Source organism: Asterias rubens, chromosome 7, assembly GCF_902459465.1.
Source record: "Asterias rubens chromosome 7, eAstRub1.3, whole genome shotgun sequence".
Taxonomy (NCBI): domain Eukaryota; kingdom Metazoa; phylum Echinodermata; class Asteroidea; order Forcipulatida; family Asteriidae; genus Asterias; species Asterias rubens.
The window spans coordinates 5,714,808-5,737,333 of NC_047068.1; the positions used below are offsets into that span (position 1 = coordinate 5,714,808).

The 22,526-nt window shown below is 36.8% G+C and overlaps 1 protein-coding gene across 3 annotated transcripts; it reads right to left on the reverse strand.

Annotated features, from left to right (window-relative positions):
* Positions 1-294: 294 nt before the first annotated feature.
* LOC117292644 (IQ domain-containing protein E-like) lies at positions 295-20,935 on the reverse strand. 3 transcript variants are annotated; one of them, XM_033774772.1, is made up of 21 exons: positions 20,564-20,935; positions 18,566-18,713; positions 17,866-17,991; positions 16,567-16,710; positions 15,913-15,995; positions 15,243-15,356; positions 14,751-14,795; positions 13,664-13,734; positions 13,264-13,336; positions 12,331-12,380; positions 11,252-11,466; positions 10,736-10,791; positions 9,918-10,132; positions 8,936-9,203; positions 8,740-8,766; positions 7,767-7,978; positions 7,027-7,115; positions 6,011-6,136; positions 5,418-5,434; positions 4,360-4,519; positions 2,453-2,538 (listed from the first exon to the last, which is right to left on the reverse strand). In XM_033774772.1, the coding sequence occupies exons 1-20, from the start codon at positions 20,591-20,593 to the stop codon at positions 4,382-4,384; spliced, it is 2,247 nt and encodes a 748-aa protein (XP_033630663.1). In that variant the 5' UTR covers positions 20,594-20,935; the 3' UTR covers positions 2,453-2,538; positions 4,360-4,381. The 3 variants fall into 3 exon arrangements, with proteins under 3 accessions (XP_033630664.1, XP_033630662.1, XP_033630663.1); XM_033774773.1 differs by lacking the exon at positions 4,360-4,519 and having other exon boundaries at positions 295-2,538; positions 20,564-20,934; XM_033774771.1 differs by having other exon boundaries at positions 2,450-4,519.
* Positions 20,936-22,526: the final 1,591 nt, after the last annotated feature.

A 22,526-nucleotide genomic window follows, 5' to 3' on the forward strand; every position in this document is an offset into this window, starting at 1 on the left:
TGGTAATTACTCAAATTAACTATAGCATAAAACCTTACTTGATTACGAGTAATGGGGAGAGGTTAATAGTATAAAACATTGTGAGAAACAGCTCCCTCTATAGTGACGTAGTTTTCGAAAATGAAGTAATTTTCCACAAACGTGATTTCGAGACCTCGAATTTAGATTTTGAGGTCTCAAAATCAAGCATCTGAAAGCACACAACTTCGTGTGACAAGGGTATTTTTTCTATCATTATTATCGCGCAACTTCGACAACCAATTGAGCTCAAAGTTTCACATGTTTGTTATTTTATGCATATGTTCAAGGTTCAAGTTTCAAGGTTCATTTTATTTCCACAGTATCAAAAGACAAAACAAACCAATATCAAACAGCAGTCACAAGAAATTATTACAACAATGAAAAATAATTGTTTCACAACATATGTTGAGATACACCAAGTGAGAAGACTAGTCTTTGACAATTACCAATAGTGTCCAGTGTCTTAAAACCCCACTGTCTGAGAGTAAGACCTGAAATTTGAGACCAAGATTGGGGTATGAGTCAAGAACATTAATTTCCTAGTCCAGTTAGGTATCCGTCTTGACTGAGATCTTTGAAGTTATTTCTAGCAAGAACACCAACACACCCCTAGGTCTTGAGAGTCTTAAACTTAATTTATTTTAACTCTTTCAGAGCCAGTTTTCCTTTTGCATTTTTAACCTAAAATGCCCAGATTGGTTAGAGTGTATGACATTTTATAAAAAAATAAATTAGCCTTTCACTAAACAAAATTGTATCTTGCTAATCTGTGTTGCCTTGGTACATCCTAAAGTCAAGAGTATTTCTTGAGTGATAATACCCTCTCATGATGCACTGTGTATTATGGGTCGTATATGGTCCACCTCGGCACAGAAAGAGTTAAAGATAAACAAGAATCATTTCACGATTTGAAAACAGTTACCTCTAACCCGTTAGCGACGTTCTACATTATGTACAATTGGCTAAATTTCAATAATTCAATACAAAAATCAGATCGTCAAAAGTCATTCTTAATTTCATAATTAAAGAAGGCACATTCTTAAACCACAGCTACCCCAAAAAATCTTAAATTTAAAAATCCTAGTCATCTATTCAAACCGAACATTTTCACAAATACACAAACTTTATGCAAAAATATACAAATAGTTCAGAACCTAGAATACCTTGTACATCCGTAAGATGGCCTTACTAGCTGTTTCTACTGCTTGAGCTGAATAGTAATACACATTTAATTAACTGGACACATTCTAAAATCTCTGAAAACCAGACATTTAATAGAAAAAACACCATTTTATATTGATATTTTTAGAATTATTTTAATATTAAACTATTTGTTTGGGTTGGTTTTATTATCCCACAATAGTTTTAGCCATTCTTTCAATTCAATCAGTTCAATTTAATTTATTTATTTCATCACAGATGAAATAAATTTCAGATTTTTCAGATTTATTCTGTAGAATAATTGCATTATGCTTGGACGCCAGCTTCTTCACACCATCGGTAAAGGACAATTTAAAACTTATTTACACAATATTTATGAATACTATTTGCACTGTGTTCAGAAACATGTATAATAAAATAAAATAGTTTCTATAACAGAAAATTTAAATTTAATGTATTATGATCAGCTGAAATTCTGTTAGTTCAAATAACGGAAAAATGTCAGCGAGTTTTGGCACTATTCTAAAAAGTCATATGTATTATGAAAATCATGAGGGCTTTGAGAAGCAGGAACAAACTAAGAAATGTTATTAATATTTCAGCACTTTCTTAAGTCTCCTGATGAGATAAAAGAATGCAACAAATAGTTAATGGACTGACAATTCCATCTTAGCCGAGTCTAAAGTCAAATGAAAACAAAACACACATGAAAAAATAAAATGGAAAAATAAATAAAAGTGTAACAACATCAGTCAACTGGAAGTACACGAACGAAGATGTAATGGAAGAAGACGAAAGTCCCTAGTGAACAAAGAAATTCCTCCTCCCCCGATAACATGAACCGGTCATCTAACAATACCACTGTATAAAGCATAAAATATTTCACAACAAACAAAAGTTGAACACAATCCCGTAATACCTACTGATTTCCCTTCCTAATAAAACAAGATGTAAACATTTAACTATAAACAGTTAAGATGTAACCATTTAACTGTTAACAGTTTAGATATAAGTATTTAACTGTAAACAGTTAGGAGAAACCCCTTAGTTGTTAAACTGTTTAAACCTTTAACTGTAAACAGTTCAGAGAAAATCCTTAATTGTTAAATTATTTAGATCTTTAAACCTTTAACTCTATAACCAGTTTAGATGTAAGCTGTTTAGATGTAAGCCTTTATGCAAATAGTTTAGAAGTAACCATTTAACTGTAAATAGCTTAGATGTGAACCTTTACCCAACAACAAGAAAATCATCATCATCATCATCATCATCATCATCTAAGACTGTCCGCCGTCTTGGTGTACTTGCTCTGCTACTTTTTACTGATCCACGACTTCCCAACTTCATCAAAGGACTCTGGAGTATAACAGGATATTCAGGTAATTGGCCACATTTTAAAATTTCAAGATAATTTCAAAGGCTTTTTTCACAACAATGTGTAGAGTGCTAAATAACTATGTATTCATTTTTGTAAAAGCTTGAAATATGATATCAATATTGTTACTGGTCAAATTGATAGTCGACCTTGTTGAGATTGTTAATTCCATTTACTTGTTACTGAAAACGTTTATCAAGTTAAGCTATGTTTTCTTTCTCTCCCCCAAAACGATTGGTGAAGCTTGACTTACAGGTTGTAGGATGGTACACTTTTAGAGAAAAGAAATGCTAGTAGATAGAATGTATGCTAGTTAAAAACACACAATGGTAACTTCACACCAAGAACAGCAGGTTAACTTTCAGAAAGAATGTTATTACATCAATCATGAACAGCAGGATGATTTGAAAATAAATAATCAGAGCTTTACAAATAGAACATAAAGGATATTGAATTAACTGGCATTTAAGTCTGATTTTTTTTTCACAGAGCTTGGGAAAGAACTGTGGTTTACAGTGCTAGCACACATCGGTGTATGGGTAAAAACCAAAATATATATTCTTTATCCCTGATGCAAATTTAACATCTATTAAATACTATAGAGGGATCACACATATGATGTCATTGACCACCGTCATTGATGAAATCATTGGATGAGAGTTTGCGCAGCGCGTACACTTTTCTATTTTTTATCATCCAATATGGCGGTCGATGAGGCTTTGTGCAATTCATACTATACACCTTCAAATAGGATTGTTTCACAAATATAGAATTACTTTGTCTTTATCACAGACAAATTTGTTCTCTACATCGATCACAATCTACCATCTTAATTCCGAAATTACTACTTTGTAGCAGACCAAGAAAAATCTGTCTTTGACAATATACATTCACATGGAATCAGTCACAACAAAGCAAATGCTTTGAAGATGTTTGCCGTTTTAATTAATTTGATTTCAAAACTAGCTCTGCAATTTCAATGTTCTATTTTTGTCTTTGAAGACACCATTGGTCTCGTAAGCAATTAGAATATTTCAGTTATACCTGAGAACAACAAATATTTACACAAAATGTTAAAAACTACTCCTCTGGATTACAAATGAATACAATGAGTCAAAATAATGGAAATATTGATGCTGGCTAGTCCTAGGCTGAGAGCTAGCCTTTATGAAGGAATCTTACTTCTGACATTAGTTGTGTTGCAGTTGTTTAATATTCCACTAATCCAACTTGATCTTACCAAAAATAGTTTGGTCTCTTTTTATTAAATGAGAAATAGATCTATTGCCCACTGAGCATCAAGGAATCAAGACCGAGCTACATTGGCACTGTAAATTGGGTGCGTTTGATTAGCTTCCCCGGTCGACCCCAGTTTGCTCATTCGAGTGAGCTCCTGACATGAGCTAATCGTATGCCAACTTCCCCCGAGCATTTACACCAATGTATCTAGGGACAGTCTATTGAAACTTCTTTCTTGTTGTGCATCATGCTCACAAAGTCGCTGTTTCAAGGGTGAAAATGTGTGTGAAACTTACTGAAAGTGTCCTGCTGAATTAGAAACAAAATGATGGCCATTGGGAAAAATTTTCAGCGAAAAGTAACCCCACTCCTTGAGCAGGGCACTTGGGGCTGACCCGGGTGAGCCTAGCAAGTGATTTTAGAGCTATTCAAACGCACGGGGGGAGACCTTGGTTTACCTAGGGAAGCTAACCAAACGCACCCAGTATAAATGAGACTTGGATCTATTGCTCACTCAGCATCAAGATACCAGACCAAAGGATTTGTGGCTTTTGAACCTTCACCTTGTTAATTTCCAACGCCAGTCTAGAAGAAGCCTTGCTTTGATTTGTTATTACGACCCTTCTTGCTACCAGAGCTTATTACATCATCTTCACTGTCGCCACTTCCCTTGCGTGGTGAGAAACGCGCTTTGCCAGATGGAGGGCGCCCTCTAGCAGCAGGCTGGTGAGAGGCAGGGTAGGGAGTGATGAGAAGATGGTGATCCACACAAGTGATGAAAGTGGTGAAAGAAATGGTGAGAGTTAAACCAGAACAAGGATGAAAAGGAAGTATTATGATCACCATAAATGTTATCGATTAGTAAACCAAGGTGTACACAAACAGACATTTTTTGTGAGAAAATAAAATATTTTGACTTTTTGGGGTTTCTTCTCTTGATAAAACAAAACAAATAAAAACACAAAAATGAAACAAAAGTTTTTTTACATAACAATCCCCTTAAAATGTCCACGTGATAAATTTTTCCAACCAATATTTATATCCACAAATTGTATGTTTCCCCCCACGCCAAAATGAGACAATGAAATACAACTTAATGAAGTTAAAAGTGAAGACAACCAAAACTTCAGGCTTGATATTAACTGTATGTATCTTGAGAACTACTTACAGGCCTAAAGCCCAGCTCATACTTCCTACGAATGCGAATGCATTACAAATTTGATGTTACAAATTTGCAACGAAAACATTTGCAACAAAAACATTCCCTGAGAAAACAGCCATGTGGCGTCGAAATTCCCTTAGCATTCACAGGAAGTATAAACCTAGTCATGTGCATACTCTTTTCACCTATTGGACAAGCAAATAAACCCAGCTTAGAATTTTGGCGACAAGTGCCTGGTGTTTGACATGGAGCATCAAGTATTGTATAAACCGATAATAAAACAAAGATATTGACACCCCGAACAAAGATATTGACAAATAGGGTAACCTCCAATAGAGCTAGATAGATCAGTTGGTAGACAGGGGCACGTTAATCCGGAGGTTCGCGTAATATGTGTTAAATATTAGTGAAAGTGAAGCACCACAAATGTTAAGCAAAGAATTTATCAAATCAGCTTACCTCTCGATCTCTTCTTCCTGAAAATTCAACATAACAAAAGAAATTAAAAAAAAAGAAATTACTTAAAATAGATCTCAGAGGGCCATTCTTCAGCTCACACCCAAACTCTTCTTTATTTATGTTTGTGGAACGGTTCCTCACAGTTTGGCAAAACATCATTGTTTAGCTTCACAAAGAGAAAAATGACAATGCGTTCCTATAAAGATGAATTTTGTTATGTGTTTTAAAATGAACAATTATAACAAAGTCGCATCCCCTTAAGGTGATCCCATGGTTGCCGCTTCCCAGGTTGTATCGTAAACTTGGGTGTGATCCCCCACTCCAAGGCTTCTGACTGGCACCCCGAACAAATATAATGGCAAAATAAGGAGACTGGCAACATAGGGCTAGATAACTCAGTTGGTAAAGCACCGGCATGTTAATCCAAAGATCGCTGGTTCCAATCTTGCCCAAGAAAATTTGTCTTTGTTCAAAATCAAGAATAACACAGTTGTGAAGGCGCCAGTCTATTTCAGACACAAGCCTCATTTTGTGTCTGCTACACTTGTGTATTAGATAATCAAGATGGATGCTTGATTATTAGGTTTACTAACCTGATGTTGGTCTGGAACCATGACTCGATGACATTCTAAGGTTAGCAGTACTACCTCCAATCACAATACTATCATCATCAGAGTCTACAATGTCTTCTTCAATCTCGGATATAGGTCTTGAAGATGCTGATATGAAGACAAAGTAAAAATGATTAGAACGAACGAAAATTATCAGCACTATCTTTATGACTTGCCAACAAATGAAAGGAAAAAAACCCAGTTTAGTTCCAAGAAATGAATTGGACATGCATTTATATCAGGTTTTGAAACAAAATAAGATACATGTATGTCTGTCATATCCGTTTCTATCACTATTTCCAAATTATGCAATTTGGGGGGGGGGTCGTTTTAAAATGAATCAAGGACAGGTAGTCAAATAAAAATTCTCCGTTAAGGTTTGGTGGATTTCCATCGAACTGTTATTCTATGATAAACATGGTTTTATGTGCTAAATGGCACACAGTTTTCTGTAAAGTGATGTACACTTGGTTGCATGTACCCGCAAGTTTGCTAGTTCAATTCAATTCAATAATACATTTATTCTATACTCTTGTTGAAAATAAAAAAAAACACAATTGTGAGAATTAAACAGTACATAGAAATGTAAAAAAAACAACAGCGCATACAATTGTACAAAAACTATATATTATATTATAGCAAATAATAAATTATTAACTAGGAATTAACAATATACAAGATAGGAGCAAAAGCATTAGGCTGTTAGAGTAAGCCAGTCAGTAGACAACAGCCTTTATACAGACAAACAAAGAAATAAAGAAACAAAGAAACTAAGAAACAAAGAAACTAAGAAACAAACAAATAAACAAACAAACAAACAATCGGCGAAAAAGAAACAAGCACAGGACAGAAAAACGAACAACGACATTACAAAATGCTATCGACAAAATACAAAGAATACAAAAACCAGGCTAATTTGAGACAACAAAAGTAAATAGATGTATCAAGAAAATGCTCCCTATTTATCCGCAAGATGTAATGCTTCAAACAGTACTTACTATTGCCGTTGTATTTACTGTGTCTTGACCCTGAACGTGATCTTGATGACTGCCATCCTTCTCGTTCAGACGCTGAGTCATCTTCACTACTGCCGGTCAAAACAAATAAGTTTCATCATGAATTATAACAAGTCTTAGTTATTGCCATCTATTAAATCGTTGCGGTAACCGCTGCTAAAATGTAAGATTCTGACAGCCTCTAGCTACCGGGCAATCTCGGTGGTCTAGTTTGAAAGACATCTGCTCTAGAATTGCAAAGATCGTGGGTTCGAATCCCACCTGACTCAAACAGCCCTGATAATACCGTGTTCATCATACATTGGATTAGAGAATAAAATCAAATAAACACTAGTAAGATTTAACTGGTAACAACACAAGTCTCATAGGTTGTCATCTGAGTGGTTTCCAGCTTCAAATTCAAGTACTGGTGGTTAAGTCGTCTGAGTTTGGGTTCAAATCCCATGACGCTGGTTGCATGTTGTGTCTTTAAGAAGAGATGCTTTACTATAATTGCTTCTCTCCACCCAGGGGTATAAATGGGTACCTGCGCGGGTAGAGGTTGATATTGTGTATGAAAAGGCTTTCAGATTGCAACGGTAGCTGAAGGGGTACTCCCCGGGGAGCTAAGCAAGATTAACAAAATGCTATTGACCCAATGACCAGGGTACTAATAGTTATTTATTTACCAGGTTACTAATGGCTATTATTATTACTTAATATTTATTTCAAATTGTACATACGATTTCTTCATGTAGTCCTTCCGAGACATGTGACCCCTGACCGCTGATTGAATAGTTAGCGCTGCATCGTCCATATCACTATCATCATTGTCGCTGTAGACACTTCTACGACTTGACCTCCTACTTGAGCCCCGACTGTCCCGGCCTTGCCTTCTCATCTGCTCTTTACGACCCATGTGACCTCTCACAGCTGACTGGATCATTACAGCCGCCTGGAAGAGGATCAGATTCAAATATCAAGTTATAAACCCAGGAGGGAGAGTCGTTGCTGACAAGAAAGTCTAAAACTAGGATCCAGATCTTATGAGGTTCATTGAAATGATGGCATTTCTACTTTTTGCTCACACAGGGAGTTATAGGGTGTGTTCGATTAGCTTCCCTGGGTCGACCCGGGCTGCCCCTGGGACAGACAAATAGCTTTGACCTCATTCCAGTGGCTCACCCAGGTCAGCCCCAAGTGTCCTACTTGTGGAGTGGGTCACTTGGGGCTGGCCCTAGGTGCATGACATCACTACGAGAGGCTGAGTTATTGTTCGATTAGCTCTTGTCAGGGGCTCACCTCTCACTTCGGGGTCGTAATGGGGAAGCTAATTAAACACACCCATTGATTCACGGTCAGCCATTTTGGTGAGTCAAAAATTTTACTCAACAAAATAGCATGCCATGTTAGTTCACGGCTTAAAAAGAAAACCTTGCAATTTCAAGTCATATTTGTGTGGATCATTGTATTTTACTTTTAAAACACCTTTCTAACCATATATATGCATTTTATAACAAACGGTTACAAACACTTTTCATCAACTCGCCTGATCCAAGGAAATGTGTCCCTTTAAGCACATAAAATGGAATAATATTACAGTAAAACAGTACCTTTTTTTCGGGTTGTAAGTGTTTTAAAACATCACCTGCAATTTGAGTTTGGAAGAAAATAACACAAAATTGTCACAAACCATAAGAAAGAAGTTAAACTTACATCATCCATGTCTTCATCATCAGTGAACTGCAAAGAAAAACGAGAGAAACAAAATTAATACTCAAATGCAAATACATGTATGCCAGTAAAAATTCAAATCATAGAATTTCAAAAATAAATACTGGAGTGGAATTACAGCAACAAAAGGCTGTTTCACAAAAAATTCTAAAAAAACAACTCTGAAAGATTATGCTACCTTCTTTTCTTGATGTTTTTTCCAGTTCTTCTGAATATTCCTAGCCGAGCGATTCTTTTTAAATTCCTCAACTTTCCGATCTCTTTCTCTCAGCCATTCTTCTTCTTCTTGTTGCTGACGCCGTTTTAAGGACCGTACACTGCTGGTACGTGAAGCATTGCTTCGATGAAGAGACTCTGAACTTGACTGACGTTGAAGGGAACGTCGGTGATCTTTGTCTTTCACTCTGGATTCAGAAAGATCTTTCTTTAAGGTGCGGACTTCATCTCTGGAATCAAGGTAAGAGTTTATGTAATTTCTACTGGTTGAGTTGTTTTTAAGGCAGTGGACACTATTGGTAATTACGCAAAATAATTGTTGGCATCAAAACAGCAGCTTTTGATAGTATAAAGCATTTGGAGAAACATTTGACTTTGAAGTAATGTGGTCAAGTAAAAAGATGTCGGCTTCGATACCCTCAAATTTGAATCTGAGAATCGTTACTGATATTGTGTATTCCTACATGTCATAGGGATTATTCTTCCTGCGTGGACAAATATGCTCTGAATTTTCGACGGTATCTCAAAAACGTGACCACGAAACATCAAATTTTTAGATGTTAGTTCTATTGTATTCATTTATTTATTTATTTTATTTATTTATTTATTTATTTCTTGTTTATCCTGGGAAATCCATTTAGTAAGAAAACCTCACTGATCTCCCATGGATCCCAGCTAATAACAATCTACAGAAGTGAACTCAAGATAAAAGAATAAAAATTTACACAGTAAAACATCTCTTTCTTAAAGTCTTTCTCGTTCATCTACATTTATATAGGATTATTTGCGACAATGGCACATTTCTCACTAAAAATTAAAGGTATACTTTGCCTTCAAAAGGGACCAACAGAACAATAAAACACAAATTATACAAATGAAACTCATGAAAACCTAACGGGGAATGAGGCAAGGGAAACATAACCACACACTAAATGGAAACTTACTCAAGCTCATCCACCCTCTGTCTCAGCTTAGATTTCTCATCCTTCAGTCTCTTGCAATCTTTCTCTGTCTTAGCTTTCTCTACAAGGAGTTCCGTCTCTCGTTTATCTAGCTGATCCAAACGATCGGCCAAGCTACCGTTCAGCTCAATCTTCTCTGGCATATCAGATCGCCGTAATGAAGAACTAGATGTCTTCCCTTCCAGTTTGCTGATTTTCTGTTGAGGAGAAATGATGACTAAGCTATTTAGTTTTATTTTGGTGTTTGACGTTTGATCCAGAAAATGAGAACAACACTGATATCTTTGGCTTATGAACCCAGAAGATTCACTCCATTTTTGTAGCTTTCTCTAAAAATACAACTTCAAAATATAAATGTAATGTGATCAAGGATTGAGTCCTTTGTCGACCCAGGTGATTTTATTTGTTTTTAACCTTTGAAAAGGGCATAATCTATGCTTTAATGCTGTAAAACCCCCCTGTGATATCACCAAGAGATGCGAGAGAATAAAACCGAGAAAAAAAGAGGGTTTAAAGTCTAGTTGTTTGTTGAAAATTAATCAACATGTTTCCTTGATGCTAATTTTAACTCTCTTTGATGTTACTTATCAAGAAGGAAGTTGCCAGTATAAAATATAATATATTTTGGCATTCAAATTTGAACACACTTCTTTTTTGAAAATGTCACCCCTGTTGGCCTGTTTCAGTTTTTCTCTCCAACTGATATTTCCTACAAGACTTATTTAGATTGCTTCACGTGTACTTTTGATGGAATACTATCCACTAAAACATAAAATTTGTGATAAGACATTTTGACTTACATCCTCAAAGTCCAGAACAGCAGTTAGCAACTCTTTCCTATTCATATCTTCATAATCTGGAGAGAAAAATAACTTGATTTATTCCAAGGGAATACTGATGTATACAACCTAAAACCTATGTTCAAACCTTATCAAATAAGTGCATTAAGACAAGCCTGTCCCTAGTCATGACAGTTGGCCCTTGGAAATAAGTAAGAACATTTGATCAAGTAATGGGGCTGACCTACCGCACACATGATGTAAGGTTCAATAGACTATTCATAGGCCATTTAATTAAAAAGTGAAACCCCCAAACCCCCAAAAATAAAAAATGAATATCAGACTATTGAAAGAAACTGCAGCCAATCAGCATTATTTGAATAACTAGTATAATTTGCATACTTAGCATAATTTATATAATCAACATAATTTGCATAGTCAACATAATTGGCATAGTCACATTAATTAACATAATCAGCATAATTTGTGAGTAAGTCCCTTCCATGGACTTTGATTGGTTAAAACCCCAAGACTCACCTCTCTTTCTATCCCTTCTCTTCTTAGCCCGAGGTGTTTCTCCCATATCGGACATTGCCTCATCTAGCGCCCTCTCTAGGTCTTGTTTAAGTAGTTTATTTTCACTCTGTAGCCTCTGATTGCTCTCTGTGAGACGTAAGATGGTGGCGTTTAACGCTTTCAGCTTAGCGACATTGTTGGTGTCTTTGTCTGCTGTGTTGGGTCTGGAGGGAGATCTGGGATGGTAATTTAAAACAGATGAAAAGTTCAACATTGCCAATCTTTAGAAAGGTTGTGGGAACCAATTCACTGGCACTGCCTTCCACTGTGAAATGTTATGCTTAAAGGAAGTGGACACTATTGGTAATTGTCGAAGACTAGTCTTCACAGTTGATGTATCTCAACACATGCATAAAATAACAAATCAAATCAGCTCAATCGGTCATCGAACTTGCGAGATAATAATGAAAGAAAAAATACCCTTGTCACAAGAAGTTGTGTGCGTTTAGATAGTTGATTTCGAGACCTCGAAATCAAATTCGTGGAAAATTACTTCTTTCTCGAAAACTATGGCACTTTCTAACAATGTTTTATACTATCAACCTCTCCCCATTACTCGTCACCAAGAAAGGTTTTACGCTAATAATTATTTCGAGTAATTACCAATAGTGTCCACTGCCTTTAAAAGCCCTGGACACGTTTGATAATTGTTGAAGACAAGTATTCTCACTTGGTGTATCCCAACATAAATATAAGATAATAAATCTGTGAAAATGTTAACTCAATTGTCATCAAAGTTGCAAGAGATATTGCGCAAATTTGAGTGCTTTCAGATGCTTAAAAAGTATTTTTAAATTTGAGTGAGAAATTACCCCTTTCTCAAAAACTAGCTACTTCAGAAGGGGCCGTTTCTCACAATGTTTTATACTATCAACAGCTCTCCATAGCTCGTTACCAAGTAAGTCTTTATGCTACCAATTATTTTTAGTAATTACCAAAGTGTCCAGTGCCTGTCCAGTGCCACACGAGTGAACTTTTAGACTAACTGGTTTTAGTTTGCTATGACTTAGGCATGTTAAGAATAAATAACAGTAGCTTACCTGCCATTCTCTTTAATTCCTTGTGACTGCAAATATCTTAATCGTTGCACCTAATTGCAAAAGTACAACATTTCAGATGGTAAACAATTTCAAGCCTCATTAATTATACAGAAGGTTGAGGGCACTCATTTTCTACAAAAAGCTTGTAGTGTGCTGTGGCTGAGGGTTTAAGATCATCGGACCCAAGCTCTGTTTTTTCTGATCAGCAGAGTGTTGGGGGGGGGGGGGGGGGGGGGGGAGAGACCGGTCATGGCACTTGTGTCCTTGAGCAAGATACTTTTCAATAATTTCTTTCTTTGGATAGTGTACTGTAGGTCCCATTGACCAACAATTGTAGTGCACGTAAAAGATCCCAGAACACGAATATCATGGATGGGTAGTTTATCTGGTGTTTCTAGTTTGCACAACAAGCACCATTGTTTACAGATGTCATCAGGCTTGGGAGCTACAGTGATTCAATTCACTTATGAGGCATCTTTAGTTTCAATACCAGAAACATATAATAAAAATAACAAAGTGGGCAAACCAACTATCCAGCTTCTGGTCAGCAAATGTTTTGGATGTACATGCCATTATTAGGTGAGGTTTGCGGTAACACCATGTGTAAATGAACTGATCGTAGACAACTTGTGTACATGTCACTGGATTTGGGATTGGGTGCGTTCGATTAGCTTCCCTGGGTCTACCCCGCCCTGCTCACTCGGGTGAGCCCCTGACAAGAGCTAAACGAACCATCACTCGCCGCTCTCCTCGTGACGTCATGCACTTGGGGCCACCCCAAGTTACCCACTCCACAAGCAGGGCACTGGGGGCCCAGGTGAGCCCCTGTAATGACGTCAAAGCTATTCGGACGCACCGGGGGAAGACAGGGGTCGACCCAGGGAAGCTATCGAATGCAGCCATTTAGTTATGACGTATTGAGTCTGATCTTACCTCTTGATAGAACGCTTCCATACCAACTCTCATCTCATCAATCTTTGTAGTTTTTAGATCTCCCTTTAGGTTACTATGGAAACAGACAACAAAATTATGTTGATTTCAGTATTGTTTGAGAGCAGAAGCTGTCAGATTGAAAACTGGAATTAGATTTCGAATCGAAAACTCAAGCACACAAGTTTTGAATAAGAAGACTGATATTTAAAGGAGAGACTACTTATTTCATGCTAAATATTGCATTTTCACAGGAACAAAAAATCTTCACGCATATATGCATTTAGTACACAATTATGATGAAGAGTTTGGAACTATGCTTGCTTTCAACAACCTGATTTGGAAGGAACCTTCAACCTTTGACCTCACTCGACCTTTACCCTCACTCAACCTTTGACCTTACCTTAGTTCAGTCTCTCTGTCTTTCAGGACCATCTCTAGTTTGACTACTTTCTGCTTAAGGCTGTTCATTTTCTAAGAAAGAAATATGGAGAAATATTACAGTTTATCAACAAATGTATGCAAAATATGTGAGGAATAACAGTGGAAAGGGGGGGGGGGAGGAAGGGGAATACAATATTTCAAGAGGTATACTTTACCCAAGGATTAAAAGACACTTTGCCAGTTGTTAAAAGACACTTTGCCAGTTGTTAAAAGACACTTTGCCAGTTGTTAAAAGACACTTTGCCAATTGTTAAAAGACACTTTGCCAGTTGTTAAAAGACACTTTGCCAGTTGTTAAAAGACACTTTGCCAGTTGTTAAAAGACACTTTGCCAGTTGTTAAATGACAGATGCTACAAACCATTGTTCTTTTTATGAAATTCTTTTAAGTTCTTTACACCTTTCATGGTTTGCTTATCCTTGTTCTAACTTCTGTAGAACCAATTTAAATATTAAAACTATTCAATTCAGTGGAATACTTTGAGATGCTGACAGCAGACACAAAGGTCATTTTTGCGGCTCCGAGCGTGTGTGCACATGCCAAGTATTGTGCGCTTAGGTCTGAGCATGCGCACTACTGGCGAGAACTGTGAAAAAGGATCATTCAAAAGTCTCCCATTCAATTGTAATAAAGGAGTAGTCCTAGTAGAGTGTCATGGCCGAGTAGTTAAGAGCATCAAATTCAAGTTCTGGTGCTGATTCACCGGAGTGTGGGTTCGAATCCCGGTAGTGACACTTGTGTCCTTGAGCAAGATACTTTACTATAATTACTTCTCTTCACCCAGGGGTATAAGTGGGTACCTGCGAGGGTAGAGGTTGATATTGTGAATGAAAAGCCACAAACGCTCAAGGCTGTATACTCCCCAGGGAGCTGAGAAACATTACAGGGATGTTATTGGCCCTATGACCAGGGCACTAATGTAAAGCGCATTGATACGGTTATTGTGAAATAGGCTATATAAGAATTTGTAATTACTATTTTATTACTATTAGTTGAAACTCAGTGCCTTTAAAGGAGTTAGTAGTCCGAGTTAAAACTGTACTTACGGCAGTGTCAGGCTGTTTACTGGTCAGTGTCATCCTTACATCACCCTGGGGAAAAAATGGAGATTCAAACCAAGATGAGTTTTTTTACTCTGACAGAAACTCAAATGGTTCTAAAGCCTTCTTCTAGGGTCCAAATGACATGTCATTAATTATTTCAATAAATAAAATGAATGAACAGAATCCCATCTAACACCACTAAATCTTGCTTGCGCCTGTTAGCGAGTCAGATTTCCTGCTACTGTGAAGTGTATATTCAAGGAGACCAAGCACAGATTTAAGTTTTTTGTTTTTATTATTTTTATTATAATCTATTCGTCATTAAAACACAAACAAAATACAAACATTAACAAAACAAAAGCCAGGGACATACATGTACATGTATTCCTGGAATTAAAAAAAATTACCAAAAAACCGTGGCCCGAAGGCCTTCAATTCCAATAAAAATGAATGACCTTTCTCCTTCCTGATACATGAATGACTATTCCAACAAACCTTGGTTGGATCCAGAAGTTGCTCTATAGTCCTCTCTTTCTTAAGATGTTCATCTTCAAGGCGACGATTCCTTGCTTTCACTCGCTCATTCTCCGTCTTTAAGACATTATTTTGCTGCAAATTAAAAACAGTCATTAATTCTTTATTCCATGCTTTCATATAACACTACGATTGGGCCAACTAGCAATATGATTCTTTAAAGGAATGTTAAGATAACAGATTTACATAAAACTTACACAGTCCAATGATGATGATAGTAGAAAACATCCCTTGAAATATTCCTGTCTGAAATGTCATATTTGATGAGAAGTAAATAGTGTAATTTCGCATTTGGAGTTTCTCGCTCAGTGAGCGTTTGATTTTTGTTTGTTTTTGCATCTATGTCCTCCAAAATTTGTAATCGGTTTTTCATTATTCTCTCGTGACCCAGATGACCAATTGATCCCAATCTTCTACAGGTTTGTCAGTTTATGTATATGGTGGATTACATACAGTGCTTACACTGACAACAACTGTTTTGTTAGCAAAATACATTCATGTAATGTTCCTTTAATTATAATGTAGTGATTACGCACCCCTCCCCCAACACATGAAATAAAGAAGTCTAAAGTGTTCTTGCGCTGTTAGAGAAGCTCCATGTACTAGTTGGTCAATCAGAGAATAAACAAACCTTTTTTAACTCCAGTATATCATCGTACATGTCTTCTTTTGCCTTGTAGCTTGGAACACCTTTCTGATTTCTATTCATGGGTTCTAAATGTAGCAAAGATAAAAGTAAAATTAACTTATAAAATAGATACCCTCGTTAAAAATTGTATAATAATAGTGGCTTCTTATATAGCGCTCAGGTCCGTCACGCAGTGACACTCAAGGTGCTTCAACATTATTACCCCTGGTCACTGGGCCTTAAATCATTCCTAAAACCATCTCAGCTCCCTCATGGGTATACAGCCTGTTCCGCCAAATATGTAGCGCACTTAGCTAATCAATCACAAGAACCATCTCTGCCCTCGTAGACATTTTCTATACAAAGACTTGCATCACAACTATGACTTATCACCCAAAAAAAAAAACTGAAATAATTTGGGATTGAACAAAGACAAAGTTACTTGAGCAGGATTTGAGCCAACGACCTCCGGTTTCAACTGATCTATCTAGCCCTATGTTATTGAACAACTCTATTGTCACCTTTGTTTTACAGAAAAATAAGTAATACAAAAATTCTTACTTGTTGAATTTGCTTTCCTATCGTTCAAACATAACATACAATTGAGAAGAAAAAGTGGGATTCTCATCGTTCTAGAGTTGAATTCTAGTATCTTACCGTCCATCGTACTACCTCTGTAATGCTTCTTAGATGACATCCCTAGTACCGTCTCTCTGAGGTAGTCACTGCAACTATTCAAACCTGGATTAGGTGTCCCTGCTTTACCAGTGTAATTACTGCTCCGACCACTCCCTGTTAAACCTTTAGAAATAAACAATAGTGTTGCTTTTAATAGATGGAACTTTGCATTTGGGCTTAAGAATATTAATTTGTGTTTTACCCATATACACCAATGTGTGTTTAAATAGCACTGTTCTGAGTTCTGTGAAAAAATATCACAGGCATATTACTTGGGTGGGATTCGAACCCATGACCTTTGCAATTCTAGAGCTGTGTCTTACCAACTAGAATTCCAAGCTTGGAAGCTAGAGGCAGTTTGAATCCTTTATTTAAGCAGCAAGTAACGCAACGTTAATAGATTGAGATTTAATAGAGATTTAATAGATTTTTAGTCTTGTGTTTGTAATGGCATATGATATGCTGGATAAAAGAAAAAAAGAAGAGCAGTAGTAAATTCCAGGGTACCAAATTAATCTGAAAGATTTAACCATGTTAACAGTTCCAAATCTTACAAAATCCTCTGCAAGAAATTGTCTGAACTTTCTTCTTTTTGTTAAAGATGTTGCTTTTACTATACCTGTTTGTCTTCTCCACCCAAGTAATCTTTTTTAACATTATATTTAACATGATATATTTGTAATCTTATTTTATTTTGTGATTTATTTTCATAAAATAAACCAATATTGAATTGAACTGAGTTGAAATTGAATTTGTAGGATGTGGTACTGGAATCCCATGGCAGTTGTTCACAGAATGACTAACTTTGCTCGAACTCTGTCTAATCTACAATAGTTGGACTACGCAAGTCAACTATTTGGAACCAACCTACTGGGCATGGTTGCATTGCTGGTTTTCATAGCACAGCACAGAGTGGACCAGTTATAATCAAATGATAACATGCGTTAAGTCACATAGTCGTGTTGATGATATGACTTCAGTTGTTCACGAATGCATGCCCTACATGTACCTACGTCACTAAACAACCACTCGTTAACCATTGATCCTTGCGCCACTCGTTAACCATTGATCCCTGCGTAAACTTGACCCAAGCCGGACGAGTTGGCTAGAATTCTGACTAGTCCTCTGTGTTTTAACTGGCATTTGGCCAACAGCTCACTGCTAAGGGAGAATGCTAGGGGATACTACAGGGTCTCTAGCCAAAGACAATGTAAGATTGGGTTAATTTATCTCTTCAAGGACAGAAGAATAATTGAAATAAATGATGAAGCAACTTACTCCCAGTACCAAGACGTAAGCTTTGCAGCCAAAGCTCCCTGGATGACTTCTGAGGTGCTGTGGATGCGAGAGTTACGCTCTTTCCAGTCTTCTTGGCTGAAGATGGCCGATTCTGATACGGTGATGCTGAGACAAGAAATAGCATAAGAAATGTTGAAAGGGTGTTAGAACCAGAAGCAGCCAGCAGTGTTCCTTAAAGACAGTGGACACTATTGGTAATTACATCCTTAAAGACAGTGGACACTATTGGTAATTGTCAAAGACCAGTCTCCTCACTTGCTGTATCTTTACATATGCATAAAATAACAAACCTGTGAAAATTTGGGCTCAATTGGTCATCGAAGTTGCGAGATAATAATGAAAGAAAAACACCCTTGTCACACGAAGTTGTGTGCGTTCAGATGCTTGATTTCGAGATCTCAAATTCTAAATCTGAGGTCTCAAAATCAAATTCGTGGAAAATTACTTCTTTCTCAAATACTACAATACTTCAGAGGGAGCCGTTTTTCACAATGTCTTATACTATCAACAGCTCCCCATTACTCGTCACCAAGCAGGGTTTTATGCAAATAATTATTTTGAGTAATTACCAATAGTGTCCACTGCCTTTAAAAGCATGTGCAGCGGTCATAAAAAAAATTTAAAAAAGGCTGTCTTCCTTTTAAATTTTTGTTGCCTTAGTTTGTTATTGTGTACTTACGTGGTTTTCTGACCCCACCCTTCCTTGGTGTACCCCTCGATGCACTCTTAGGGCGCACCGACTGGGGCGTGGCTTGAGACTCTCTTGATGCAACTCTTAGTTCCTCGTCAGATTGATCAGAAAATGAATCATCAGAATAAAAAGATTCCTGGAGAAGACAAATTGGAGAGATTAATGGACTTGGGAGTTAGACTCGAGGTTACTAACATGACTAAGGTGAATATCCTTGTAATTAATAAAAATAAGAACAATAACTAGAAAGTGTGGTTGCGAGAAACAGGGGTTTAAGGTAAAACACAAATAAATAAATAAACGACTGATAGGTCTGATACTTCATGGACGCAATGAAGGCGATTGCCTTGATGCCCTTGAAATGCTCCAGTAGAAATTTACAATTTTCCCATAGGGTGCCCTTTACCAAAGAACAAATGCCTTGGTGCCCTTGCCGTTTTAAAAATGAAGCAAGTTGGCACACAAACTTGCACACACTTTCTAGTAGATACATGCATGAACTTCTCGTGCCGAGTCATAGGGAGCCCTAATCAAGGACTCCTTTCGTTTGTACACTGTCACTAGACGAGTCTGTAATTAATTGGGCTAAAAGTCACATGCAGCAAGTTGTGTTTGAAAAAAAATCTGCACCTTGATTCTGAATGAAAAAGATGGCACATATAATATATAATCTTCAAATTCTTAAAAAAAAAAAAATAAGAACACTATGTGCCTTTTTAAAATTAAATTATTAGGCTTTTGTAACTCTTTTAAATTAATTTTTTTTGTTTCGAATTTGACTATTAAAAATAGCCAAATTCGAAACTGAATCCTTATATAGGCCCAAACCAAGTTGTATAAACAAATTTTTATTTAAATTTAGCTCCATAAATAGCGCCAACACCCAGCCGTCGATTTCACAAAACTCTTCCTAACTTAAGACTAATCTTAGGATTTAGGACGAGTCCCAACCCTGCACTGTAGCATGCAGACCTTTAGATTAATCTTAAGTTAGGACGAGTTACTCGTCCTAACTCGAGATAAGACGAGTCCTAACTCTTTGTTAAATCGACGGCTGGGCTCCCTTTAGCTACTGCCACTGTGCCAGTGTATTAACAACACACTACAGGCATGATATTTTGTAGTTGCGATAACGTAACCCTCCTCCGGACGACGGAGCCGGAGGGTTGCGAGCCAAACTCGAATTGTACTGGGCAGAATGGTCAAACACGTACAACTGCGGAATCTGGTAAGTTTTTGTCCTTTTTCTTCAAAATATTTTCTCAATTGTGTTTTGGAGTGTTATTCATTAGACATTGAGGATTAAGTTCGTTTTCCTAAAATTTGTGTCATGATTTTTGAAAGTGGTAAAAATTGAGCAAATCTATTGACTAGACCATTTCATAAAGGGTGAAATTTTCACCCTTTACAATTTGAGTTTGGCTCGTAACCCTAACTTAGGCTCTGGTATCGGGACGAGGAGGGTTACTTTACCGCAACTTGATATTTTGGTCCTTGGATTGGAAGAAACAAAGTATCGAGAAGGCTGGTGACATATGCTCCATAAACATGGTGTAGGTTTTATAAACTTTCACCCAACTCTTCAGGTTCAGGCCATCTTTATTACAATTTTTTTGATTTATCTTTGGGCGAAAATATGGAGGGACTTAAGTATGACAAAGATTAGCCCACCTTGTTGAGCTGTTAATGGCTCCGCTTTTAACATCGGTCTCATCACTGTCACTGTAATGGCAACAGTGATGAGACCGATGTTAAAAGCGGAGCCATTAACAGCTCAACAAGGTCGGCTCGACAAAGAAATTCCCTGATATGATTGATAGAGACTATAGATTTAGCCCTGTGTGTGTCGTGGATCAAATTTTTAGTTTAGTAGTTACAAAAAATCTTTTTAAAATTGATATTTTTATTTTTTTATAAAGTTTGTTTTTGGTTTGTTTCCATATTTAAAGTTTAATTAAAAAACATAAAGAAAGAAACTACACATACCTCTGGATCTAGACCTTGGATAGTTGGCATTTTTTATTCAGTGACGCCACGCCGTAGCTTTGAAGCTTAGGCAACTCATTTATTATTCGACTAGAGCTTGTTGTATTTCCAAGGCAACTTCATTCAAGTAAAATAGCAGATCAGCAACAAATCAATTAATCAACAAATGCCTGGATGGATTCGAAAACGAGGCAATCCAACATTGCTAGCTATACAATCATCATGAGGACTTTCAAAAGTCACCCAAGTAGTTGACGTGCAAAACATGGATTTGTTGTTATTGCTTAAAAAACTATAGTTTTCGACGTTTATTTTTCTGGTCTTCAACAATGTTTACTGGACAACGAAGCCATCTTGTGGAATGCCCTCGCTCCACCGTGCGCCCTCTTGTGACTATTCTGTTCTCAAATTTTTGTTCAAAACTCCAAAACTCTAAATAGCGCCCTCTTTTTAATAATAATATTCCCCTTTCAGCCAATGTTGAGAGGCTCACGTTGAACCATTCACACAAACACTGGGTTTGGAGCACAGCTCTTTATGTCTGTGGTTTGAAGGGGTTGAGTAAAGAGGGGTTAGTTCGTGCACGTGTTAGTGTTTATAGTGTCAACGGCAACTGAAACAAGAAGCAATTAGCTACTTATAAGAAGCAAATCTAACAGTCGGTCTGCAGGCTAAGCCACTGAACTTCAAGCAAAAACGAATCTAGTCAACAGGAAAGTCAGTTTATTATTAATCATCACATTCATTTAAAAATCCCAGCGTACAGTCCAATTTGGAATGCAGAAACTTCTATCTCCATCACCAATTATTTCGGTAAAACAAATTTAGGCTTACGGGTTTAAGAAACTGTTTTTTTTTACCGGATACTATTAGTAATAAAATTACTAAAAATGTTTCTAAGCACAAAACCTTTCTTGGTAACAAGCAATGGCAGAGGTTGATAGTATAACAAATTGTGAGAAACAGCTCCCTCTGAAGTGGAGTACTTTTCGAGAAAGAAGTAATTTTTCCACGAACTTGATTTCGAGACTTCAAAGCACACACACTGACAACTTCGTGTGACAAGGATGTTTTTTCTTTCATTATTATCTCGCAACATCGCAGACCGATTGAGCTCAAATTTCTACAGGTCTACTTTATGCATAATGTTGAGATAAAGCAAATGGGAAGACTGGTCTCGAAAGTTACCAATAGTGTCCAGTGACTTAAATTATCTCGTCCTAATTACTATAAAAATATATGCAAATAATGTTTTTTTTTAGCCCCAAAACAACCACAGAACCCCAAACCATCGATCTGCAAGACATTAGTAATACAGAAACACTGAAGGCAAGATCGTCCGCCCAGCAAAAATGTTCCTCTAACACCCTTCCCCTTGTCCGAAGGACCCCCTGTCTATAAAAAAAAATCAGGATTCACAATTATAGCATTGACATCCCTCCTGAACACCATTGACTTCCATCCTGAACACAGGACATAACAGAATGCAGAAGACAATGAATTGTGGAAGCATGATCCTATAGACAAAAGGCTTGTAATAATAATAATAGTAATAAGACTTGTAATGCGCACATATCCACCCTGCTGGGTGTTCAAGGCGCAGTAAAACCAAAACAAAACAAAAACAAAACACAAAGAAAAAAAGTAGTGGAGTGTCTTTAGAAGAAAAATCGAAAAAGAATACTCAATGAATAGTGATTTAATAAAATAACTAACGTAGATACTTAACATGATTAAACATTACAAGATAAAGATAAACATGATGACAAATTTAATAATTATGACAAGAAAGATGTTGAGTAAAGTGATGACTAAAAAGCAATTAAACTGAAGGGGATGAGGGGATAAACCTACTTGCTACATTGGGAGTATGTACCTATATAACTAAACCTGACGAAAAACCCAGGTTAAACACCCACTGCCGTCGATTTCACAACACTCTTCCTAACTTAAGGCTAATCTT

Coding starts and splice junctions, on each gene's coding strand:
- LOC117292644 (XM_033774771.1), bottom strand. CDS start 20,593: ATGCCAACTATCCAAGGTCTAGATCCAGAG. Junction 14,796..15,242: donor AACTTCTGGATCCAACCAAG/GTTTGTTGGAAT, acceptor TTTTTTCCCCAG/GGTGATGTAAGGATGACACT. Junction 8,767..8,935: donor AAAAACATCAAGAAAAGAAG/GTAGCATAATCT, acceptor TTTTCTTTGCAG/TTCACTGATGATGAAGACAT.